The 21,327-nt window shown below is 44.4% G+C and overlaps 1 protein-coding gene across 1 annotated transcript in view; it reads left to right on the top strand.

The window, feature by feature from the left end:
* SKIC3 (SKI3 subunit of superkiller complex) overlaps nucleotides 1-21,327 on the top strand; it is a 1,397,627-nt gene that overhangs the window by 590,047 nt on the left and 786,253 nt on the right. Inside the window, exon 17 of the mRNA XM_078675399.1 lies at nucleotides 7,417-7,670. Coding sequence (XP_078531525.1) covers nucleotides 7,417-7,670 — 254 coding nt within the window. The remainder of the gene's footprint in view (nucleotides 1-7,416; nucleotides 7,671-21,327) is intronic.

Below are 21,327 nucleotides of genomic sequence, written 5' to 3'. Positions count from 1 at the left end.
CTGTGTGAGGAGGGTACGGTCAGCAAGACTTCTGTCTGTGACCAGGAAAGTAGGCCAACGCCTTCCAGTCTCCCTACTGGGTGAGCGGACGTCACCCAGGGAATCCAAGCCCATCCCACCTGGAGTCTGGAGCACAGCCGCGGTGCGTCCATTGGGGCGTAGGGGCGTAGCCCCACCAGCCCTGCTTGGACCCGAGGCTGCCGTAAAATAATTAAAATAAATGTTCCTGACTCACTGTGTATTTTATATAAATGTTCATGATATTTATCCGAGCGCCACCGGGCAGCACCCGACTGAAACGGGAGTGCGCAGGGGGGGGCGGGCTGGTGTGATTGACAGTCGACTCGAGACGAGTCCTCCATGTATTGTATACGCGCTTGTACTGCTTGGGGCAGCAACTTGCCCGAGCATGCGCATGAAAGTCCCCCCACATAATCCACATTAGCTAGTGGCTAGGGGGGGCGTGCAGTTTTATTCGTGCGGCAGCCCCTGGCGTTAAAAGGGCGACAAAGCGAGCAGTTAGTGTGCCCTCCAAGCCAATCCTGGCGCTGCATGCAGCGCCAGGATTGGCCGGTCACCGCACAGCAGAGCAGGGGCAATCCATATTGGATGCCGAGCATGGGTGGCTCAGTCGCACTGCACAATGGCCAATCACTGTCTCTGACTTAATGTAGTCATGCAGTGATTGGCCATTTTGCGGCGCGCGGCGCTGCTGTCGTTGGATCCGGTTCACTCGCCTCGTGGTGTGTGGAGTGGAGACAGTGCCTTTGCTTGCCTTTCTTTCTGGACCCGTCGTCATCATCCGTCACCAAGTAGTGTGAGTACTAGACTGCCTGCTTCCTGTGTGGAGGAGAGGACGCGGGACGGTGTGGGACCGGACTGCACGGGCCACAAAGGTAAGTTACATTTTTTACATTTATTTAAAATTAACCCTCCCTCGCGCCTCCCTCCCTGCGCGAACCGCCGCACACCCAAACGTGAGTCATGCCAGCCGTGACTGCCTCCTACAGCACCGAGGCATGGCCTCCTACGACAGCAGAACAAGGACAGTCACAACAGCGGCTCTTAGACGTGGCCTTCACAATACTGCATGCCAGCTGCTTTTAGTATATTTATAACTTATGTAACTAAAGCCTGCCCTTCAAAAACCGTCCCCATTGATTCTCTCTGCACCCGTATTGCTGCTGAATTTAAGAGTTTAAATACAAGAGAACGAGAGAGAAAGTTTGCGTCCCTGCAGGTGTGGTGACAGAGTGGGAGGTTGAAAGTGAATATGAAAACTTCAGTGTTCCATCCAGGCCCCGTGGATCTCACTGAATCTCTACACACTACCCCTGGCGCTGATGACCTCAGTTACGGCTTTCACCCTCACAAGGCCCGGAACAATCCTTGACTCGGCTCCAACCCAAAACACTGAGGGTCCAGAGAGAGAGGAGTTATAGCATTCACGTTTAGAATTCAACTCATTTTTACCAGTCAGGTGTGTTGTAGTGAAAGTGTGAGACGGTAGCAGATGTGGTAGAGTTGCACCTGAGGGGGAACAATTTGTTTAGTAACTAGAGTATCAGTAGTAGTATGATGGATGACGTTACAGAGACTGTGCGACTGTGCAAAAGAAGCAGTCACTTTACCTTGTAAAACAGTTATACCGCGTTTTTTTTTATATTTGATTACAAAAGAGCGCCACCTTTTCAAGCTTTCTGATTTGTTCATAAAAACCACATTTAATGTGTTGCCCAGGCCTCTTTTTGTATCTCATTCCGACCCTGGTTGAAGGAATTGACTTTACCCACTGCAGACGCCTAAAAACCGCCGAGGCAGCGCAGCCCATCATGATATGGCCCATGTGTTATTATAAGGAGGCGGATTTAATAGGAGGAATATTTTTTAGACCCGCATTTCATTGATCCTGTTATTGTATTTTTATCTTCTCTTCCAAACTGAACGGTGGCTGTCCACTGTAACTAATTAATTAGTATGAATTTAAAAACTACCGGATGCTTGATGGAGCCATAAAACTCCAAAAAGCAAATACAATCCAGTGGTTTGTGGGAGGGTCCATTAGCAAATATTTTTTGAATTACAGATTAAAATTGAGCAATGGGAGGCATGCTCCTTTAAACATAAGCAGCAACCCCCTGCAACAGTCTGCAGCGAGGATACCATTACTGGAGAAATACTTCAAATTAATGCCCTTGGCATTGGGTCAATGAAAATGAAGATTAATGAATCGACGTGATTCAAGCTAGGATCCAAATGTGCAATAACCAAATGAGGAATTTTTCAAATGGATTGCTGCTATAATATCGTAATGTTTTTATTGTTCTGTAATAATTATGTATTGTAATGGTGCTCTCCGTGGCGTTGTTGAGCTGCATTCTAGTTGCATTTTTTAATTAACTAAAACCAACAAAACCCAATTGATCAATTTAGAAATGACTCGCTTAGATAAAAAGTAAATCAGAGAGCAAAATGATCTTCCGTGAGTAAAGCTGGTACACAACAAAGGGAGGCACAGAAAGGGCTATCAAAGCACAGTAGTGCCTTGTGCACAGTGGGCACTAACTTCTCTGAAGGGTTTGCGGGCGGGGGTGGGGGGGTGAGGAGGCGAGATGGGTCCATTGTCTCCAAATATGTTTTGAAAATGGGGCCAAATAATGCATTTTAGAGCATAATTAGTAACTGAATTGGGGCCAGAAATCTCAATGGAAGCCTTGGTCAGTTGCAGTTGTTGAAATTCAGAACTGGGGTGATTTAAAGCGAATCCATGAGCAGAGGTAACTGATGAAGTGTTGGGGAATAAATGGCCAGTGCAAAGTGCAAAATGCAAAAAGCGAGCGAGCTGTATTGATACAAGGACATTCGGAGGAGGATTTTCACAAAAGTACATTTTAAATAAATGAGGCTACAGAGTGCATTTTCGAGAATATTTCCACCAAAAATGGGAGCGAAATGTTTTTTAGCAGGCATACTCGGGAGTCACAACTGATTAATTTTTAAGGAGAGTGACTTAAAGTGAAATCATGAACAGCAGGTGCTGGTAAAGTCTGAGGTGGGTCATAAGCACCCCTTATGAACTGCAATACGAAAGTGATGCAAGGGATCCATAACTGCTCCTGGGGATGGGAGATTTTGTAAAAATTCATGCAGCTTTGTGCATTTTAGAGCACAACGCGGACATTATGGGGTTGATTACAAGTAAAGGTGCTATTTATCGCACCTCAAAAATAGCGATACCTTGTTGTTCGTTATTTTTTGGAATTGATAAACAGCCCCTATATAAACAGGGGCTTACACGTTGATCTGAATACACTGACTAACTCATAATCAGGCTCAAAGTGGTATAGGTTCTGAAGGCACACTCAAGATACAGTCGAATACTTACATTTTTTGCCAAGCAAAACTGGCTCTCAAGCACAGTGTTTTGGGCTTCAACTTGACCAAAAATCTTTGAAAAATTGAAGCAAACCTCCATTTTTCAATGTAATGTCACTATAATTTGGCTAATGGTCAATGGTATGACATAAAGTTCAACACTTATTGGTGTGTGATTTCACATGACCTGGCAGAACTATGACTAGAAATCTAAAACACACACATCAAACAGATGCTGTCATGATGTCTTCAAAGCTTTATGATACATGTAGGAAAAGGCCTTCAAAAATCATGAAATCAAAGCCAGAGCAAGAAGGCAGCAAGGAAACTTCACTAATAAATCTCCTGAACTGTTGTACCTGACCCTCTCTGTATGGTCACTCCGAACATTTTGCCTTCACTCCATTCATTTGCTGGACCCATTTTTGTTGGCTTTTAAGACTCTGTGCACTTTACCACTGCTAACCAGTTCTGAAGTGCTTGTATTTTCTCCTTAAAACCTGGTAAATCTGCTCTAAACCTGATTAGCACACTTACCCCTTACCCCTTAAGTAATAGATTACCCCTTAAGTAATAGCTCAAGCCTCATAGAGCCCATTGTATTGAAAAGGTAGGACATGGACATATGTACTTAAGTTTTACATGTCATAGCAGTGAAAACTCGTAAAAGTTGCAAGGTCTATCGACGTCAAGGCCATCTTGGGCATGGACTTCGGACTCCACTGCTCAGAGCTTTCCTACTGTCGACAACTGCACCAGGATCCCGGCATGGATTTAAGCTTTATTCTAATATTTATTTAGGCAATAATGGTGATGTTACGAAACTGGTGCTCATGTAAAGCGATCTGATGCCCGATGTCTCGGGTCTACTTCGCTATATAAAACAAAAAATAGAAACATCAGTTGGCCTATATATGTAGGAGCGTTCGTAGTCTGCCAGACTGTTTGTGGTCCCAGTGGTGAACTAGCAGCAGGGGGCAGTGCAGAAGCTTAATGTGCCTGCTGCAAAGAACACATACCTGATGCAGATCACAAAATGCATATGATGTAAATAGGTCAGTGAGGCACTGCTTTTGTCAGAGAGATCCTTTTGTTACTTGCAGTTTCTAAGTTAAAATCCTAACATACAACAGCAAACTATTAACTGCCATCTAAGAGCTGGATGCAAACTGCAAGGAAAAAATTGGAGCGTTATGTTTTTTCCCCACAGAAAGTCTTATAGTCTGAATTCAGCACCTGCGCATAATAGGACGGAATGTATGAAGCTCTGTGGCTATACTGAATAAGCAGCTACCTATGTTATGCCATCTATTAATGTAATAACTGCACTTTAACAATTGCTTTATTAACCTTCCTGCTTTCTCAAATTTGCTTGAAAATGCACGATTTTTCTTCTTTTTTTCAAAATTTTCTTGGGGGGGGGGGGGGGGGTGTAAATCCCCCCAAACCCCCCTTTTGCGGTTCGGCCTCGCTCGCTGCGCTCGCTCGCTACGGTGCTGTATGCAAATCACTTTGCGCCCCACCATTTTCAAATCTCACCCACGATACCTGCTTGCCTAGACCAGTATGCCCTGTGAAGAAGAGGAGAGCGTTGAAGGAACAAGGTCCAGTAAGGAACCCTGTTGAGTGGACTCCTGGTGCAAGGTGTGAGGAAATGACTGCTGCACCAATTAGGTCTTTGCCAGTGAACAGGACAGAGTCAGCGACCCCTGTATGCCAGGAAAGGACCGTTGTGAATTAAGCCATGTACTGTGCTACGTCGATTGGACCGAAGCCCGCGTGCAGTGCCAAGACAGCGACACTGTATGCCTGCAGGGTCTGTTGTGAAGAAGCTGGCCGTGCTGTAAGGGCTGTAGTCTTCTGTTGTAGCAGGCAGTGACCCCCATATGCTAGGAGGGGCCACCACAAAGAAAACTTCCATGTGGTAAGGGTCGTAGCCTTGTGCAGTAGTGGACGGCAACTTCATGTGCCAGGAAGCTCAGCTGTGAAAAAGACTGCTGTGCTGTAAGGGACATAGCCTTGTGCAGTACCCAGTGGTGATCCCCTATACCAGAAGGGCCAGCTTTAAGAATTTCAACATGCCGATCTGGCAGGAGCCTGCAGACTGAGATGCGGGCGACTCCGTATGTTGGGGGAGGGGGTGGGGGTCAGCCTAAGGGGAAGACTGTGCAATTGTGAATGTCGTATTTTGCCCTTCGTTAGCAGTAGAAATAAAATACTTCTCTTATTTCATAATTGAGTATTTATCTAGACAATGATTTATAGCTGCTGGGCACATTTTGAGTTGTGAGCCTGTGTACACTATTTTGTATCCACCTCCCCTCCTAGTGAGCCCTGGACTGCTCCGACCACTCTGTCCCGAGTCAAGTGCAGAAAGGGTACTAGGCCCAGTTGCTTGTAATCCACATTAGGACGGGCCCTAGGACATGAGGAGCAAAAGGCGTCATCCCCCACGGTTGGGCCCAGTAGCCCCTGCATGCCCCGTGGCCCTCTGAAAGAGGTCCTGACAGTGAGATATGAGCCTTCTCTTTTAAAAAGAAAAAAAAGAAAAAAGAGTGCTATTTGCAGTTCAGGAATCAACAGGTCATCCTAAGAACAAATGCGCATTTTATTTGAAGATACTGTCAGAATTTCCTCTGACGAACCAGTGGAACTCAGAACTTTTTTCAGAGATACTAAGGATGCTGTGAAGAACCTCTCCATACTCTGGACGTACCTCAGTGTCTTAAATTCTACATTAAAAGAACTCCGAATTTGAGAAAATCTGATCCACTTCTAGCTGCTTGCGTCCCCCCCCCCCTCCCCAGAGAGAGGATACGCCTTTTCCAAACCGAGCGTAGCACAATGAGTTTCAGCAACCGTAGTCCTCTGTCATCTACAAGCAGGTCATCCGCTACAATGTCTTGTGAGAGCTTAATTGAACAATGACAACTTCTACTGCATTATTTGCAGGTGTCCATCTGTCAGGCTCCCAGAGTAGCTACATGGAAGAACATCCATATGTTTACCTGGCACTACTGTCTTGATGTAACACTTTAAATGAAGCAGCAGTGGGGCAAGTGGTTCTTCGCTGTCTTTTCTTGTATAGTAACCAGATTAACAAATGTACATATTTTCGCCCAATGCCCTCCAACCACTGCTAATGTCGCAGTTGATGTAAAACTAAAGTTTTTTTCTACAACAATCACCTGATTATAGATGTCATATTTACTGTTTGCTATTCTGACTCAAGCATGCACCCACCATCCTCCCGAGTACAGGCTGACCTTAGTCAAGATAAAAACACATTCCTGTGCAAGAAATCTGAGGTAAAGTACAGCCCTTGATGCGAGAGTGCTCCGAATGCTATGAGTCTGTTCTTTTCTAATGATGTGGACAGGCTAACAATGTGGCCTCTCCAAGCTTCTGTACCGCTTAAATATTATAATACTGTGAGACTCCTGCCTCGACGACGGGGATGATTCAAGCATATGAATGTTTAATACTGGAGAACTACAGCATACATGTCAGTAGCTTGCTTTTTTTATATAGTTTTAAAATGTTATTCTGCATAGGTGTACTAAAGGTTTCTTGGTTTGTGGTAAGGACAGCATTCTTAAGTGCTGGAATCGGAAATACTTATCTTGGAAGAGACTAGTATCAGGATATTGGTCTGGAACTGACATAATACCTGCTCCCGTGCCCAAGCTGGCCTTTGGCATGCCCAATATGCAGACAAGCTGACGGCCTTTTTTTTTAATAGTCACATAGCAATTAGAAGACTAGAATGCAACACGCTAGATAATTATTGGTTCCCCCCAGCCACTAAAACTATAGAAAAAACTGCGTGTAAAAGCACCCAACCTCTCTCTTCAAGTAGGCAGTTCATAGTCCGCTCGATGATGGGTAATATGCCATCACTCCTAGCACAAGCAGCACGTGTAGGAGCTGCTATGAAGAGCTGCTGTTACACATAAGTAACAGTGCCTTCTTAACATACATTGTGTAATCTAGAGAGCGTTCCCACAATTGCAAATTGACCAAAGTTCTTTTTTCTTCTAGTTTTCAGGCAGCATTACGAGCAGATCCAAAGGATTCAAATTGCTGGGAATGTCTAGGAGAGGCATACTTGAGCAGAGGAGGATACACAACGGCATTAAAGTCATTCACCAAAGCCAGTGAACTTAACCCAGAATCTATTTATAGTATCTATAAGGTTGCAGCTATCAAGCAGACACTGGGAAAGTATAAGGAATCCGTAACTGAGTACCAACACATTATTAAGAAGTCGAAGGATTATGTTCCAGCTCTGAAAGGTATGTTTAGAAGAACCTTTTTTTCTTTTCTGTTATTAATGTGTCTTTTTACAAACATTTGCAGAATGTCTTCAGAACAATCTGATCTGCAGATCACACTTGCAGACTAAAATATATTCACTCATTACTTTTTTGTCTGCGTTTTATAATAGGATTTATTATCAATCAATCAATCAATCAGTGGCACTTATAGAGCGCGCTACATACCCGTAGGGTCTCAAGGCGCTGGGGGGGGGGGGGGGGGGAAGTGCCGCTACTGCTACTGCTCGAACAGCCAGGTCTTCAGCTTCTTCCTGAAGGAGAGGTGGTCTTGGGTCAGGCGCAGGTCGGTCGGGAGGGAGTTCCAGGTCTTGGCGGCCAGGTAGGAGAAGGACCTTCCTCCCGTAGTCGCTCTTCGGATGCGGGGGACGGCGGCGAGGGCGTGGTTGGCTGATCGGAGGTGGCGTTTGGGAGCGTAGAAGTTGACTCGGCTGTTGAGGTAGCTCGGGCCTTGGTCGTGTAGGGCTTTGTGTGCGTGGGTGAGGAGGCGGAAGGTGATTCTTTTGTTGACGGGGAGCCAGTGAAGGTCTCTCAGATGTCCGGAGATGTGGCTGGTTCGTGGGATGTCGAGGATGAGTCTGGCTGAGGCGTTCTGGATCCGCTGGAGTCTCTTCTGGAGCTTATCTATTAATATGTGTAATAAAGCTACAGACACCTTTCTTTTTTTTTCTTTTTTACAAATGAATTACTCTCCCTCTGCGCATTCCAAGGATGCCCTTCTTAAATAGCTGAAAATATGCATTTTTTATTGACTGAGTTAGTCGGATATTGGTAAAACGAGTAAATATTGGAAATTAATGGCAGCAAACGTTTCCAACTTAACTTAAAGCACTGATGTGTTTTTAAAATTCACTGTCGATATAATGGATGTCCTTTGCATGGAGTACTGCTCTTCAGATTCATTCCTGCACTTTTTTATAATGTGCAATGGGCTAAAGGAGTTTTATGACACCGTTTTTGGCCAGCTCTTAGCCGAATAATTATGACATGGTCAATCTGATTGTAGCTGACATGTTGAAATCTTTCTGAGTAAATAAGCAATCAGCCTCAGAATGTGCTCACCCCTTGCAAAGCCAAGTAATTAAACACTTGCCAGAGCTCATGGTGTAAAGGTACTGCGCAGGTATGTGCTTGGGTGGCCCAGTCTCTACAACGTTGCATTGTAATCGGAGAGTTGTCTTTAGCTGCATGTGCTAGAAAGTGGTGTGCCATGACTGGTAAGGCACTAGGTGGTACACTCTGCAAAGGCTGCTTGGCCAGAGTCTTATGCACCCCTTTTATGATGAGTTTTATAATTTGGTGTGTACAAACCAACCACGAAACGATTCCTCTGGTGCATGGTCACGTTCACTTGTTCTTCCACTTTCTGAAACCCCCATCTTTTCTCATCTTATTTTCTTTTTTTTACCATCTGTTTTCCAGGATGTGGGCTGCTGCCTCAACCTCATCCACATCTGCCTAACTGAGCCTCTCTTCTCTTCCTTCACTACCCTTGATTCAGTAATTGTTTTCATTGCGTCTCTTGACGAGACTGCAGAGACAGCAGTTTTGCGTGCTGGATTTCTCAAAGTGGCTCTCACTTTTTGTCTAGAGTTGTGCTAAGGCCTTTCCGCCCATTCCACTCCTGCCCACAGTGCTTAAGAAGATCAGGAACGACTGGCCCAAGTCATCCTTGTGGGTGGGCATGGAGAGTATGGTATCTCGAGCTACTTAATTAGCATGGCCATCGATTCTCCATTCAGGCTTCCCATTTGGGAGGATCTTCTGTTGCAGCAGCAGGTCCGAGTTCTCCATCCGAATCTGTCCACTCTGCCTTCTTACATGGAGATCGAGTGATAGCAGTTGACCCCTTTTAACCTTCCTCCCAAAGTCTGTCATGGTATTCTGGCAGCCAAGCGTCCCTCCACCAAGATGATATATGCCAGCACTGGGAAAGAAATTCTGGCATGGTGTGCAGAGAAACATATTCTTCCTCTTTTTGCCCCTATTTCTGAAGTCTTACTCTACAGTCTTTACCTTGCACAGCAGGGCTCTGCTCTGGGCAGTCTTAAGGGCTGCCTGTCTGTTTGCACTTCTTCCAGCTGCCTGACCAACCCTCCATGTTCAAGACCCCTATTGTACATAGGTTTCTTAAGTGTCTTGTTCATCTTTTTCCTCCTTTGCCATTTATCATGCCTTAGTGGGACCTTAATATGGTCTTTATATTCTTAATGTGTGGTCCTATCCTTCTGACATTGATAACAGCTTTCCTTGTGGCAGTTACATCTGCCCTCTGAGTGAGTGAGCTATAGACCGTATCATCTAAGCGGCCTTACCCCTCTGTCTATCCTGACAAACTGGTGCTTTGCACAGGGACCACCTATCTGCTGAAAGTGGTCACCCTATTTCATGTTGGCTAGTCAATCACCTTGCCTACCTTTTTCCCTCCTCCACATCCCTCTAAAGAAGAGGAGTGACTCCACTGTGGGACCCGAAAAGAGCGTTGTACTTCTACCATGACTTCTTTCGAGAGTTCTGAGTGGACAACCACCTCTTCAGGGACTATGTTGGTACAAAGAAAGGGCGAGCGGAGCAGAAACTGACCATCTCCAGATGAGTTATGCTCTGCGGCAAAATCTGTTGCACACTGGCCATGAAGCAACCTCCTGAAGGCTTGAGGGCTCATTCCATCAGAGCTTAAGCTGCTACCACTGCATTAGCTCAAGGATTTCTGTCCTGAACATCTGCCAGGCAGCAACATGGGCATCTCTGCACATGCTTACCAAACACTACTGTCTGGACAGTCTGGTCTGTAGAGATGGGCACTTTGCCTGTTTGGTCCTGCCGGACATCCTTGTTTGGAATTAGTCCGCAGACCAACCTCCGAGGAGGCATTGCTTGGGTATGTATTCAAAGGTAAGGAATCTGCAGCTATACGTTTCTGTCAGATGAACAACATACTTTCCTTTGCTAATACCTTATCTTGTAGAGACTATATCTAGCCACAGATTCCTTAACGACCCATCCATCCTCCCCGCTCTGCAAACAGATTTCTAGGGCTAGGGCTGCATCCTTTCAGGGCCCTAGTTTTACACAAAAAAGAATGGAGGCAGCACCAAGTTCAAAGTCAGTCAACGAAACCAAAGTTTGTTCAAAAAATATATTTTTCTTTTTATTTTCTTATTCATAAAGTGCACAAGACAGCCAACGCGTTTCGCTCCCCAACCGCGGGAGCTTCGTCAGGGATTAGTATCCTAGGTACACTGGACGAGAAATGGCGTATGTGCAGTCCTTGATAAGCTGCTAACACACGTACTTTGAAAATATGTCCGGCAAAGACGGCCCGCGGCGGATTCTCTCGACCGGTCGAGAGAATCCGCCGCGGGCCGTCTTTGCCGCGGTTGGGGAGCGAAACGCGTTGGCTGTCTTGTGCACTTTATGAATAAGAAAATAAAAATAAAAATATATTTTTTGAACAAACTTTGGTTTCGTTGACTGACTTTGAACTTGGTGCTGCCTCCATTCTTTTTTTAAATCTCTTGTCTGGAATTCCAGTGGGACCGAACCACAGCAGGTCCTGGAGGTTGACAGCACAACTATATGAAATACCTTAAGGGACTTTGGAAATCTGAGGTGCTTTCTGGCTGATCCGCTGTGGGACTTTTTTCCCTAGTTTTACACAACACTGGTCCGTGATCTTCATGGCTCTGAGCTTCTGGTGTTGAAAGTTGTGAAAAGTAACTGTTGTCAGCGTGCCTGGGTGGTGTCTATATAGGTACCGTGACTTCACTTCCGACGCCAACGATGAACGCAGAGCCAATCAACGCCACTTACTGACGCGCGGGGTTACTGCTCCCCAAAAAATCTTTCGGATCCAGTCTATCACCTGGGGAAATTCAAAATTAAAGAATCTGAGACAAGATGTAGTGTCTATCAGATAAAGCTTTACCGAAGGTGAGTAACCTGCTCTGTAAAGCAGTAGCAATTGTGTGCTATTCCTTTAATGTTGCGTATCAGTTAGAATGTGGATTGTAATTTTCATCTAGAACCTTCATGCATGGGTCATTCCTGCTGCTGGCTTCTATAGTGACTGGTCCTCTCTGTTGTTGCGGGTTGCTTATTTTCAACAAACACGGTCTTCTATTTTGTATCCAACTCCACTATCTTCATTTCCTCTTTCACCACTACATATTATGGAGAAAGGAATGGGGTAATCAAACAGTGATGAGGCAATTGGAAATTAGAACAAGCCCATAGACAAAATCTATCTGAGGACATTCGGAAAGTCTCAGAAAATATAGTGTACTGTTTTATAGGCTATTGCATTCTTCTGCTGGGTGGAAATCCTGACGTTACCCTTTGTGCATTTTTAAGTTCCCCAACTGCTGTGGCCCAAGGCATACAGAGTCAGTGCATCAGAACTGATCTTCATCACAGCGCTTCACATTGGATCTTCGTCATCCAGAGTTGACAACTTGTCATCCCTTTGTGACGGCTTGTGATTCGTTAGCAAGAGAGTCAGCGAGCTCCAACACCTTTTTGTGTATAATGTGCGTCTGACATATGATGCAGACAGCAATTTTGGTTTGGGAGTTATGGCACTCGTGTGTTTATGGAACGTCTGACTTAAGACGGAAGCAGCTTTTTTAGTTTGGGCAACTTGGAAATAGTTAAGGGGCAACTGCATCTGACGTAAGATGCAGGAAGCCATTTTGGTTAAGCCTTGCCAGTACTTCAAAGCTTTGTTAAGCAGAATGTTCCTGAAGTGTTCCTATTAGTTTAAGCTGGTTGTTCGCTATCTCATATCATTTCTGCTTACTTTTTCTGTAGAGATAATGGAATAGGTGGGAAAATGTAATATCCTTGGTACTTGTTAGCTTGCCCATTTCAAATATGTATCATGGCTTCTAGTCAAAGTGTAGTGCAGCCTCCGCCATTTCTCCATTGATCTGATTAACCAGAAATCAGATGGAAGCATTAGTTGCACATATTTGAGAACAGTCTTACACCCATTGACGCCAGTAGATACACTCTTGTTCGGAAGTTGGCCCTTTTGTTTAATCATCTTGGAATAGCAGGCCAGAGCTTAATTAACAATCGACCCATAGTCACAGCTCCTAATGAAGAAGGTACAAAATGGGATGTTTATATGGAAGCCAAAGAGAGACTGTGTAAGCAGTGTAGACCGTATGCAGAGGAAACATGTGTCTAATAAAAAAGACACAACTTTTTCAAACGCAAACGAGGTAGTTGTAGAGATCAATTTGTGTTGAACTGTTTTTCCAAAGAAAACACAAGAGGAATTATTAACTTGCAGGAATCCCACTTTATCAGAAGTCAATGATGGTGCAAAAACGAAGAGAGCTATTATTTCTTTGAGATGTTCTTTCTAGTCAGGAGGTGTTGTCTACCATTGCTTGTTTTTCTGATGGAAGTTCAGTCTGTGGTGCCAGTACCAGACCTTATAGATCCAAAAGCTATTTGTTATCAGTGTGGCTCAAGGAATCATTTGAGTAATAGTCCCTGTTGTCCTTCATTAAGTAAAAAATGCAATCATTGTCAAATTTGGGCTTTTCCAACCTGTTTGTAGAACAGCTGAGAACCATGTGAAAACCATGATGTTGATGTTCAGGAATGTACCACCACATTTAGTCATGTATTGTTGATCTGTTGCTACCAAGATCATAGGACCTTTAGTTCAAGCATGTATATGACTGTAAATCAATACTAGTCATGGTGGAATCAGTAACTATTTTGACTGACACAACGTTCTTGGTCTTGAGATTTTCCTTTAAAAAAGCCCTACATCAATTCTAACACTTTGCTTTGATTTGCTTGGGTAGTTTGAGGCTTGGAAATTGTAATGTTTGGGCAGAGATATTTAGACAAAACTGTATGTGTCAGTTACAGACCGAGACATTGTAGGATGGAAGGATTTAGCCAGAGTGGGCAATTTATTAAGACCTGGGCATGATAACTCCTTTGTGTTTGAGAAATACCTACATTAAATTTGTATTCTGATAAAGCTAAAGTCCAATTGATGGTTAAAAAGTTCCCCACGTCTTTTAACAAAATTGGTACCGTGAAGGTTTTTGAACATTATATGAATTTGAAACCTATTGCCTGTCCTGTTATTTATGAAGCTTCGTAAAGGTGTAAAGTTTGTCTGGACGTCGGAAGTTAGCTAAGTCTTAACTGCTATTAAAAATCAGTAGGGAAGGTTTCCGCCGTTGGCCATATATTTCTGAGGGTGAATCCTTTATTTCTGTTGATGCTAGTCTGAAATGTATTGGTGCTGCATTTGGTCAGTTTGTTGAGGGTAGAGAGACTACTGTAGCATTTGATGTTAGAACACTCAAAAACGCAGAAGCCAAATACAGCACTATTGAAAGTGAAGCTCTGGATTGTATATGGGCGTACAGAAATCATATATCTGGGAATATTCCTTCGATATCTACACGGATCATAAGCCACTTGTATATTTGTTGAGTGGTAATGGTTTAGGAAAGATTTCAGCAAGGTTAGTCCATTTTCTTTCAAAGTTATAAGAATTTGACATGCATTTGAAGTATATTCAAGGTGGAAAAAGGTTTGTGCTTATCTAATCTAAGATGAGCTGGAGTGTGTTGTGGCTGTGATTATAGGGGTCTATGGAGCTAATGGTTCGATTTTTGAGACTGAGTTGGTGTCGGCTATCACTTAGGATCATATTTTGTATAAGGTTTTCATATACACTAGGAAAGGTTGACCACAGCTTAAATATCTTGTGTGATCGTCAGAGTGTTGGACTGGTTTCATCTGAGCTTCCATGTGAAAATCAAGTCTGTTTAAGAAATGGTTTATTTGTACCACCAGTAAGCCCACATCACTGAATGATCAAGATTGCTCATGAGTTATCTAGAAATTATCGCTGCCTGTAACAAATTACGGCAATTTCATTTGTTACCGTGGATGGACGATCAACGTAGAAGTTTTATTAATGTTTGTCATCAATGTAGTGGAACACTACTGAATATCTTCTGTTTCCTGTTCCTTTACCTAGTGGTCCATTGAATAAGCTGGATTTTCCTGGTCTCTTTCAGCTGCTTTTTTCTGAAAACTGTTTTTTAATTGTACTTCGAGATTATTTTTCCAAGTGAATGTATTTGGCTTTTGTTGATTCTCTCAACTCAAAGTATTGTGATAGGATTTTTAGAGAGTATATTTCTCCTTGAGGGCTCTCCCAAGGAGATGGTCACAGATAATTGGACTTATGTTGTTTCTCATGATATGCAACAGTATACCACATCCCTTCAAGTAGCTCAATACAGTCCTTCAGCCAGTGGACTTTTTGGACAGACTAACTGCTTTATTAAACAGAACAATCCAAATACAGCACTAGTGAACATCAAGCTCTGGCTTTTATATGAGCTGTACAACAATGTAAAACATATATCTGTTAGAGACATCTAGCCATAGATTCCTTACCTTTGAGTTATCCCAGGTGCCAGACTGGGTCCGAAAACTTTTTTACAGCAGTATCTCTGCACGTTGGTAGAGGGCGTCAAGCCACTCCATAACAATCATGTCCACCGGATGTGATGTCAACAGATTCCATATAAGCCCTCCTCCAATGTGATGACGTCAGTTTCTTTCTTTCTGAGCTTCCATGCAGATCTGGAGAGTGGAACCTCTAGCCATTTTTGTACTATTTTGAAGTTTTGTCAACGACACAGTGCTTTTTTTTTTTACTTTTAAGACTGCAATGTCAGTCCAGTGCCCTCATTTTATTCGCTTGGGCAGTCTGGGCATGCACCATGACTTTGAAGGATGCGGCTCATGCCTTCATCTTCGGTTGTCTGCACTGCAGGAGCGCCGGACGATACTGTTGGTGTCGCGGTGGTCGCAGGTCGCTCGTCAGATGCAGTCCTCTTCTTTACCCAAGCTCTGCTCGAGGGCCAGTTCCTGAAGATCTTCGTCTTCTCTGTCGACTGGTAAGTCTCGCCGTAGGTGGTGGGCGCCATGGTCTTCCCTGTCCTTACTGTGTACGTGCGGTATCTCCGATATGTCTCCTATTCCTCTGGTTACGGACTAGGAGTGAGAATCTGCCCCGCACCTTCCCATGTTTACAGGCGCTGAGGCATCTCTGGATCAGATGAGGGAATAAATATCTATTCCATCATGCAATCTATGGTTCTCTGCCTCCCTCTGGTGTGCGTGTCAGCCCAAGTAGGTCGGTGAGACCTTGACTGACTTCAAGCCAGTGGGACCTTACTCAGCTTCAGTGAGACACTCTGAATCCATGATCGAATTCTTCTCTGCTCTGGCGCACAGCCTTTCGGGGTCCCACCTGTGACGCCAGTGTTGGTTCCGCTGGCGCCAATGACTGGGATGTTTGCCCCTACTTTGTCTTTCTTCCCCGACGTTAAGGTGTCACCCCTTCGCCAGTCGACGTCCAATGCGACGTCGGTGGAACACTTCTTTTTGGGCGACTTTCCTCCACTCTGAAGAGCCCTATGCTATTTTCCCCTTGGGAGACAAATATTTTGGTGATGATATAAGGTGCACAACTCCACCTTCTCCCGAATTTCATTGGGTGTCTGGCCTTAGTGAGGCTAGTCGCCTTGACTCTTCCCAGTCCTCTGGTGTGTTTTCTCCCTCTGGACTCGCAACTGGGGCTAGTTCCGCTTTTGCTGATCTTCTGTGGAGAGTTGCTTTCGTTCTGGAGCTGCAGCTCCCTTCTGTAGAAATGTCCACTGATCCTCTAATTAGGTTGCTTCATCCGACCAGATGGGGGATGAGCCTGTGCTTCCCTTCAGTGAAGCCTTCTTTGATATTCTGTTGGGCTAAACCCATTTGAAGGGACTCCGTGGATCAGTTTATTGCTCATAGGCATCGCCCTTCCCGACTCCATCTGCCTCGCCCACCAGCCTACTTGGCACAGCTTTGTGGTTCAGGACTTTGGGCTGCTAGATCTTTTCTGCCACTAGTTCCGCTTTGCGTTCACTTAAAACCGCTTGTGTTTAGGGCTGTTTTTCTAACGACCTATGGGATTTGGTCTCTCGCCTTCTCCCCTCCGTCCCTGATTACACCCGGGACACTCTTACTCCCCTGCTCCACGATGGACGGCAGGCGACTAAATTGCTGATTTGTTGTGGCATGGACACCACAGATTCTGTTGGACGAGTTATGTCTCTTCCAGTAGCTCTTCGCCAGCATTCCTGGCTACGCACTTCTGGCTTTTCTAAGGCTGTTTAATTTACCTTGGTGGGCATGCCGTGTTTGGCATTCAAGCTGACTTCACTTTACACTGTTTTTGGGATAGTCAGGGTGGTGGGAAATCTTAAGCCCTGCTTGATATACTGTCCCCTTCCTTTCCACTGTACTCCATCTGTCTGTGGATGTTTTCCTTGATTTCTTTTCTGTGTAAGCCATTATGAGACAGTGCCCGTTGGCTTCTTCTTTTCACTTGCCACCTCTGAGTAGCATCCAGTGTGGTACTGATACCCTGTTGATGGCAGTTTGTGGTCTCTAGTTGTTTGTGCGATGCATTTTATTTTTTATTCTTGTTGAGGTCCTATACCAGTGGCTGCACAGTGTTTTTCTGTTTTCTCCCCAAGTTATGATATGGGTATTTCCATGGTAATGTGCGGAAGCACTGTTGCCTTGTTCCCTGTCCTGAAGGGTACATCGTCCGTATGCCTTACAGGTCTTCCTCCATACCTTTCTGGCATGATAGTACCCCTCATAGGATGTGGTATCTAGCATTACAGTGTATCCTACTTAGAATGCTAGATACAGGAGAGATTGTAGACTGCAGTGGGATTCTATTCTTGTGATGTGTAATGCTGTAGTTCCAGACATCAGTTGCAGCTGGTCTTGGATACTACTGGTTCATGGATGAGATGCTGTCTGATAAAGAACCGATTTAATCTGTCCATGGTTTACTCAACTTAATTACACTGGTGATGAGTGGAAGAAGAGTGCATCTCAACATCGTCTTTATCTGGAGGAATTTATCAAGATTAATTTTTAAATTTTCTTGGTTTCACAAGTTTTTCCAGTCAACTGTTTAACAGTTGTGCTTCTGTCTGTGGATTGGTGGTATTTTGGGTCACTCTATAGCGATTTGTACTCATTGCGGTTGCGTACCGGCTCGTGCCTCTATTGTATTCTGCCATTTCAAAAGATAAACTCATGTGACATTTGAAGATCAAGAGCTTTTTTCAGTGTTCTCCATTTTAGCTCCAAGCGTGATCTTTGTGCCCCATTTTCCATCAGAAACTGACGGGTGCACATTGCTGATCAAGCTCCATCACCTGCTGTTGGTGGCCATTTTGCTTCAGGCTGTTCCTGTTAATGCGAATTTCCTGTTATATCTGGTGCCTGTTTTACTACTGTGATAGGCATGCCTTGCAAATAATTATGGCGACAGGCACCCCTTTTCTTCAGTTATTGTATGCCTATTTCTGGGGACTATTTCACTAAGGCCATTGGCACGCCTTGCAAATAATTGTGGCGACATGCATGCCTTTCTTTCAGTTCCGTTGTGCTGATTTCAGAACAGTTCTGACACTAGCGCTAAATGGGTGCATCCCTAATTTGTAAGTACTTTTTGTCTGTCTCTATTGGATCACTGTGATCTCCGGTGATATGCACGCCTCATATCTTTGGAAACTGCCTAGTATGCTGGTTCTATTCATGCGCCTTACTTTTCCATAATAAATCGCGTTTCTTCAGAGATTGCCAAGTCCATATATGTATTTGAGACTATATTATTTGGGGCATAGCTTGGCATTGTTGGTGAGTGGCATGTCTGTGTTTTAAGTGGGGTAATATTGAATTCTGCAGACATGTTCTGTACTTAGTGTGTGCTTTGTTCGATTAATCATCATGCAGAATGTTATTACTCAGTTTTTTTTTGTCTGCTCCTCGTGAACCCCATGTCATATGATCCAAGTGGAAAACCACTTTTCTACAGTATTCTAGAGTATGTGTGTCTAATCTCTCTTGTGAAAGGAAAACTTTGTTGTTGTTACACTGTTTAGGTCATGAGGGGCAGGAGGTTTTTGAGAACCTTCCACATTTGAGGGATCAGGATGATCAGTTGAATGAGTTTGACATGACTATGAAGAAGGTGGACCTACACTACCTACCTTAAGTTAACACTATTCTAGAACGTCATCATTTTGGCATGAGACAACAGACTGTTAATGAGAGTGTGGAGGAGTATGTTACATCCTTGAGGAAGTTAGCTTCTACCTGCAATTTGGGGGCTGCGTTGGAAGAGAGCATTAAGGATCAGTGTGTGCTCATATGTCGCAGAGACCAGGTTTGACGTGACTTGTGGGTTAAGGATGATCAGCCCCTATATGAGGTAATTGGCATTGCGAAACGAATTGAGCATACCTTAGCTTGTGTTGCGAAGCTTAACAAGGGGAAAAAGGTTGCGGTGAGCAAGGTGGATGTCAAGGAGGGTGAAAACAAGAGCAAGGAGGATGAAAGTAAGAGCAAATACGCAACAAAAAGCAGATTCAGCAAGGAAAGTATGAAGGTGTATGTTAACGTTCTGGTTATGCAGGACACTTTGCTTTTTTGAGATCTGACTGACTTGGAACTCTATTTGCAAACCTTGCAATAAGAAGGGGCATTATCTAAACTGTTGTTTTGCATCCAAAACAACGTCCCCTGATGCTATCAAGTCTATAGAACACATTTTGTAACTGAATAGGAATGATGGGCCCAAGAAATATACGAAAGATTGTATGATGATTACAAATCTGAATGTGGAAACTTTGTTTGACTCTGGGGTGTGGTTAACTTTAATTTCTAATGAACAGTTTGATAGATAGATTAGTCATAGGATTGTTCTGAAAGATCCTGATGTGATTCCTGGAGCTTAGGGTGGGCAAACAATTTAGCTAAGGGGTTATTTGGAGTCTGACATCAGGTTCAAAACAAACATGATCCATGTGAAGGTGTATGTTCCAGTGAATGCAGACCATCTTAAGCTGCCCGCATCAAAGAGACTTTAGGGTAATACTTGATCCCAACTCTTCCACACCTACTCAGTATAAGAGCAAACTATATTAAGGAGTCACATGTGTGCCTCGTGCATGAGCTTAACCTCAGCAGTGTGAAGACATTTAAGTGTTCTGTGCAGAGTTCCCTGAAGTCTTGAAGAAATTTGTTGTCTTAAGAACTATGTGCATTGAATAAGGCCTAAGCCTAAAGCTGTGCCAGTGGTTGCTAAGGTACATGCTATACCTCTTTCCATGATAGAATCTGCTGTGAGTAAGGTTAATAAACTGTGTGAGGAAGGCGTAATCAAACCAGTTGAGAGCTCATTAATGTGTATCCACTTTAGGAGGCTAGATACATGACTGAGAATGTAGAATGGAATGTGATTCTATTCTTGTGATGTGTAATCCTGTACTTCCAGCCGTCCGTTGCAGCTGATCTTGGATACTGCTGGTTCACGGATGAGATGCTCTCTAATAAAGAACCTATTTAAACGTGTATATGGTTTACTTTACTTTATTACATAGGGGACTCCACATGCTGTGCTTTAATGCAACTGTGAGGGTCGGAAGATGGTGCACGGGGGTTCCTCTTGCTCCTGCCCATCCCCCCTTCCTATTGAGAGTGTTTTCCACACTAGTCATGGGGGTTGTTTCCTTCCTCTCTATATCGTGCCTTCTTTGCGAGCAGACGAGAGGGAAAGGGCATGGCTAGTGGCCTAGAGTGCATTACCCGGCTTTACGTAGGTGATGTTCCTTCTTATTCTTTTCGGGCATTAGCACTTTTTGTGCTAGTTCTTGCTATACATGGACCGGACAGGTTCCTGCCATTTCTATTTTTCCTTGGGTCCTTTGTGGACGAGCCTTGTTAGTATCTTGGAATAGGTGGCCTTCTCGGCCGGCTTTTTTCGCTTCTTTAGTCTTGGCCCCTTGATAAACCTCTGGAAAAAAATTGTTGTCCAGAGATTTTAATTTATGATTTGTATTTTTGTATCACTAGAAAAGTAATTTAGCTTGGGTAGACACTGCGAATCCGGGCCAAATTTTTCTGGACATTTCTAAAATTGGCGGATGTGCTGCAGTGATGGTTTAATATTTAAGGAACCATTAGACCTTTATACTTCATATCTGATAGAGACTACTAGCCGCAGATTCCTTAACGTAGAATTATCCCCAGGCGTGAGACGATCCGGAAAACTTTCTTTGCCACAGCCTCTCTGCACGCCGGGGGCGGTACCATGTGACTCCGCCCTGACGTCGTCCGCTGGCGTGACGTCAGCGAGGTCACATAAGCCCCACCCTGACGTCAGTTTTCCTACTTTTCCGCGTGCAACGCGGATCCAGATCGTGTCCCTGACCTGTTTTCAGGCCTTCTTTTCACGCTTTTACGTTGAGGAACAGTGTGTGAATGCCTTCGGGCTTCAAGACGTGTACTTCTTGTACGCGTCAGATGTTGGCGACTGACCCTCACCCTATTTGATTGTGGTGTTTGGGCGAGCACCATGATTCTACGGACTGCGACGCTTGCCAGCATCTGAAGCCTAAGTCCAGGCGCGAGCGCCGGATGAAGCTCCTTTCAGCCTGCTTGTCCAGATCGGTGTCGTCTCCGCATCCATCCCCTGCGGAAGGGTCCAGAAACC

The sequence above is a fragment of the Lissotriton helveticus genome, chromosome 2_1, assembly GCF_964261635.1.
Source record: "Lissotriton helveticus chromosome 2_1, aLisHel1.1, whole genome shotgun sequence".
Taxonomy (NCBI): Eukaryota; Metazoa; Chordata; class Amphibia; order Caudata; family Salamandridae; genus Lissotriton; species Lissotriton helveticus.
This window is presented reverse-complemented; position numbering and strand designations above follow the sequence as displayed.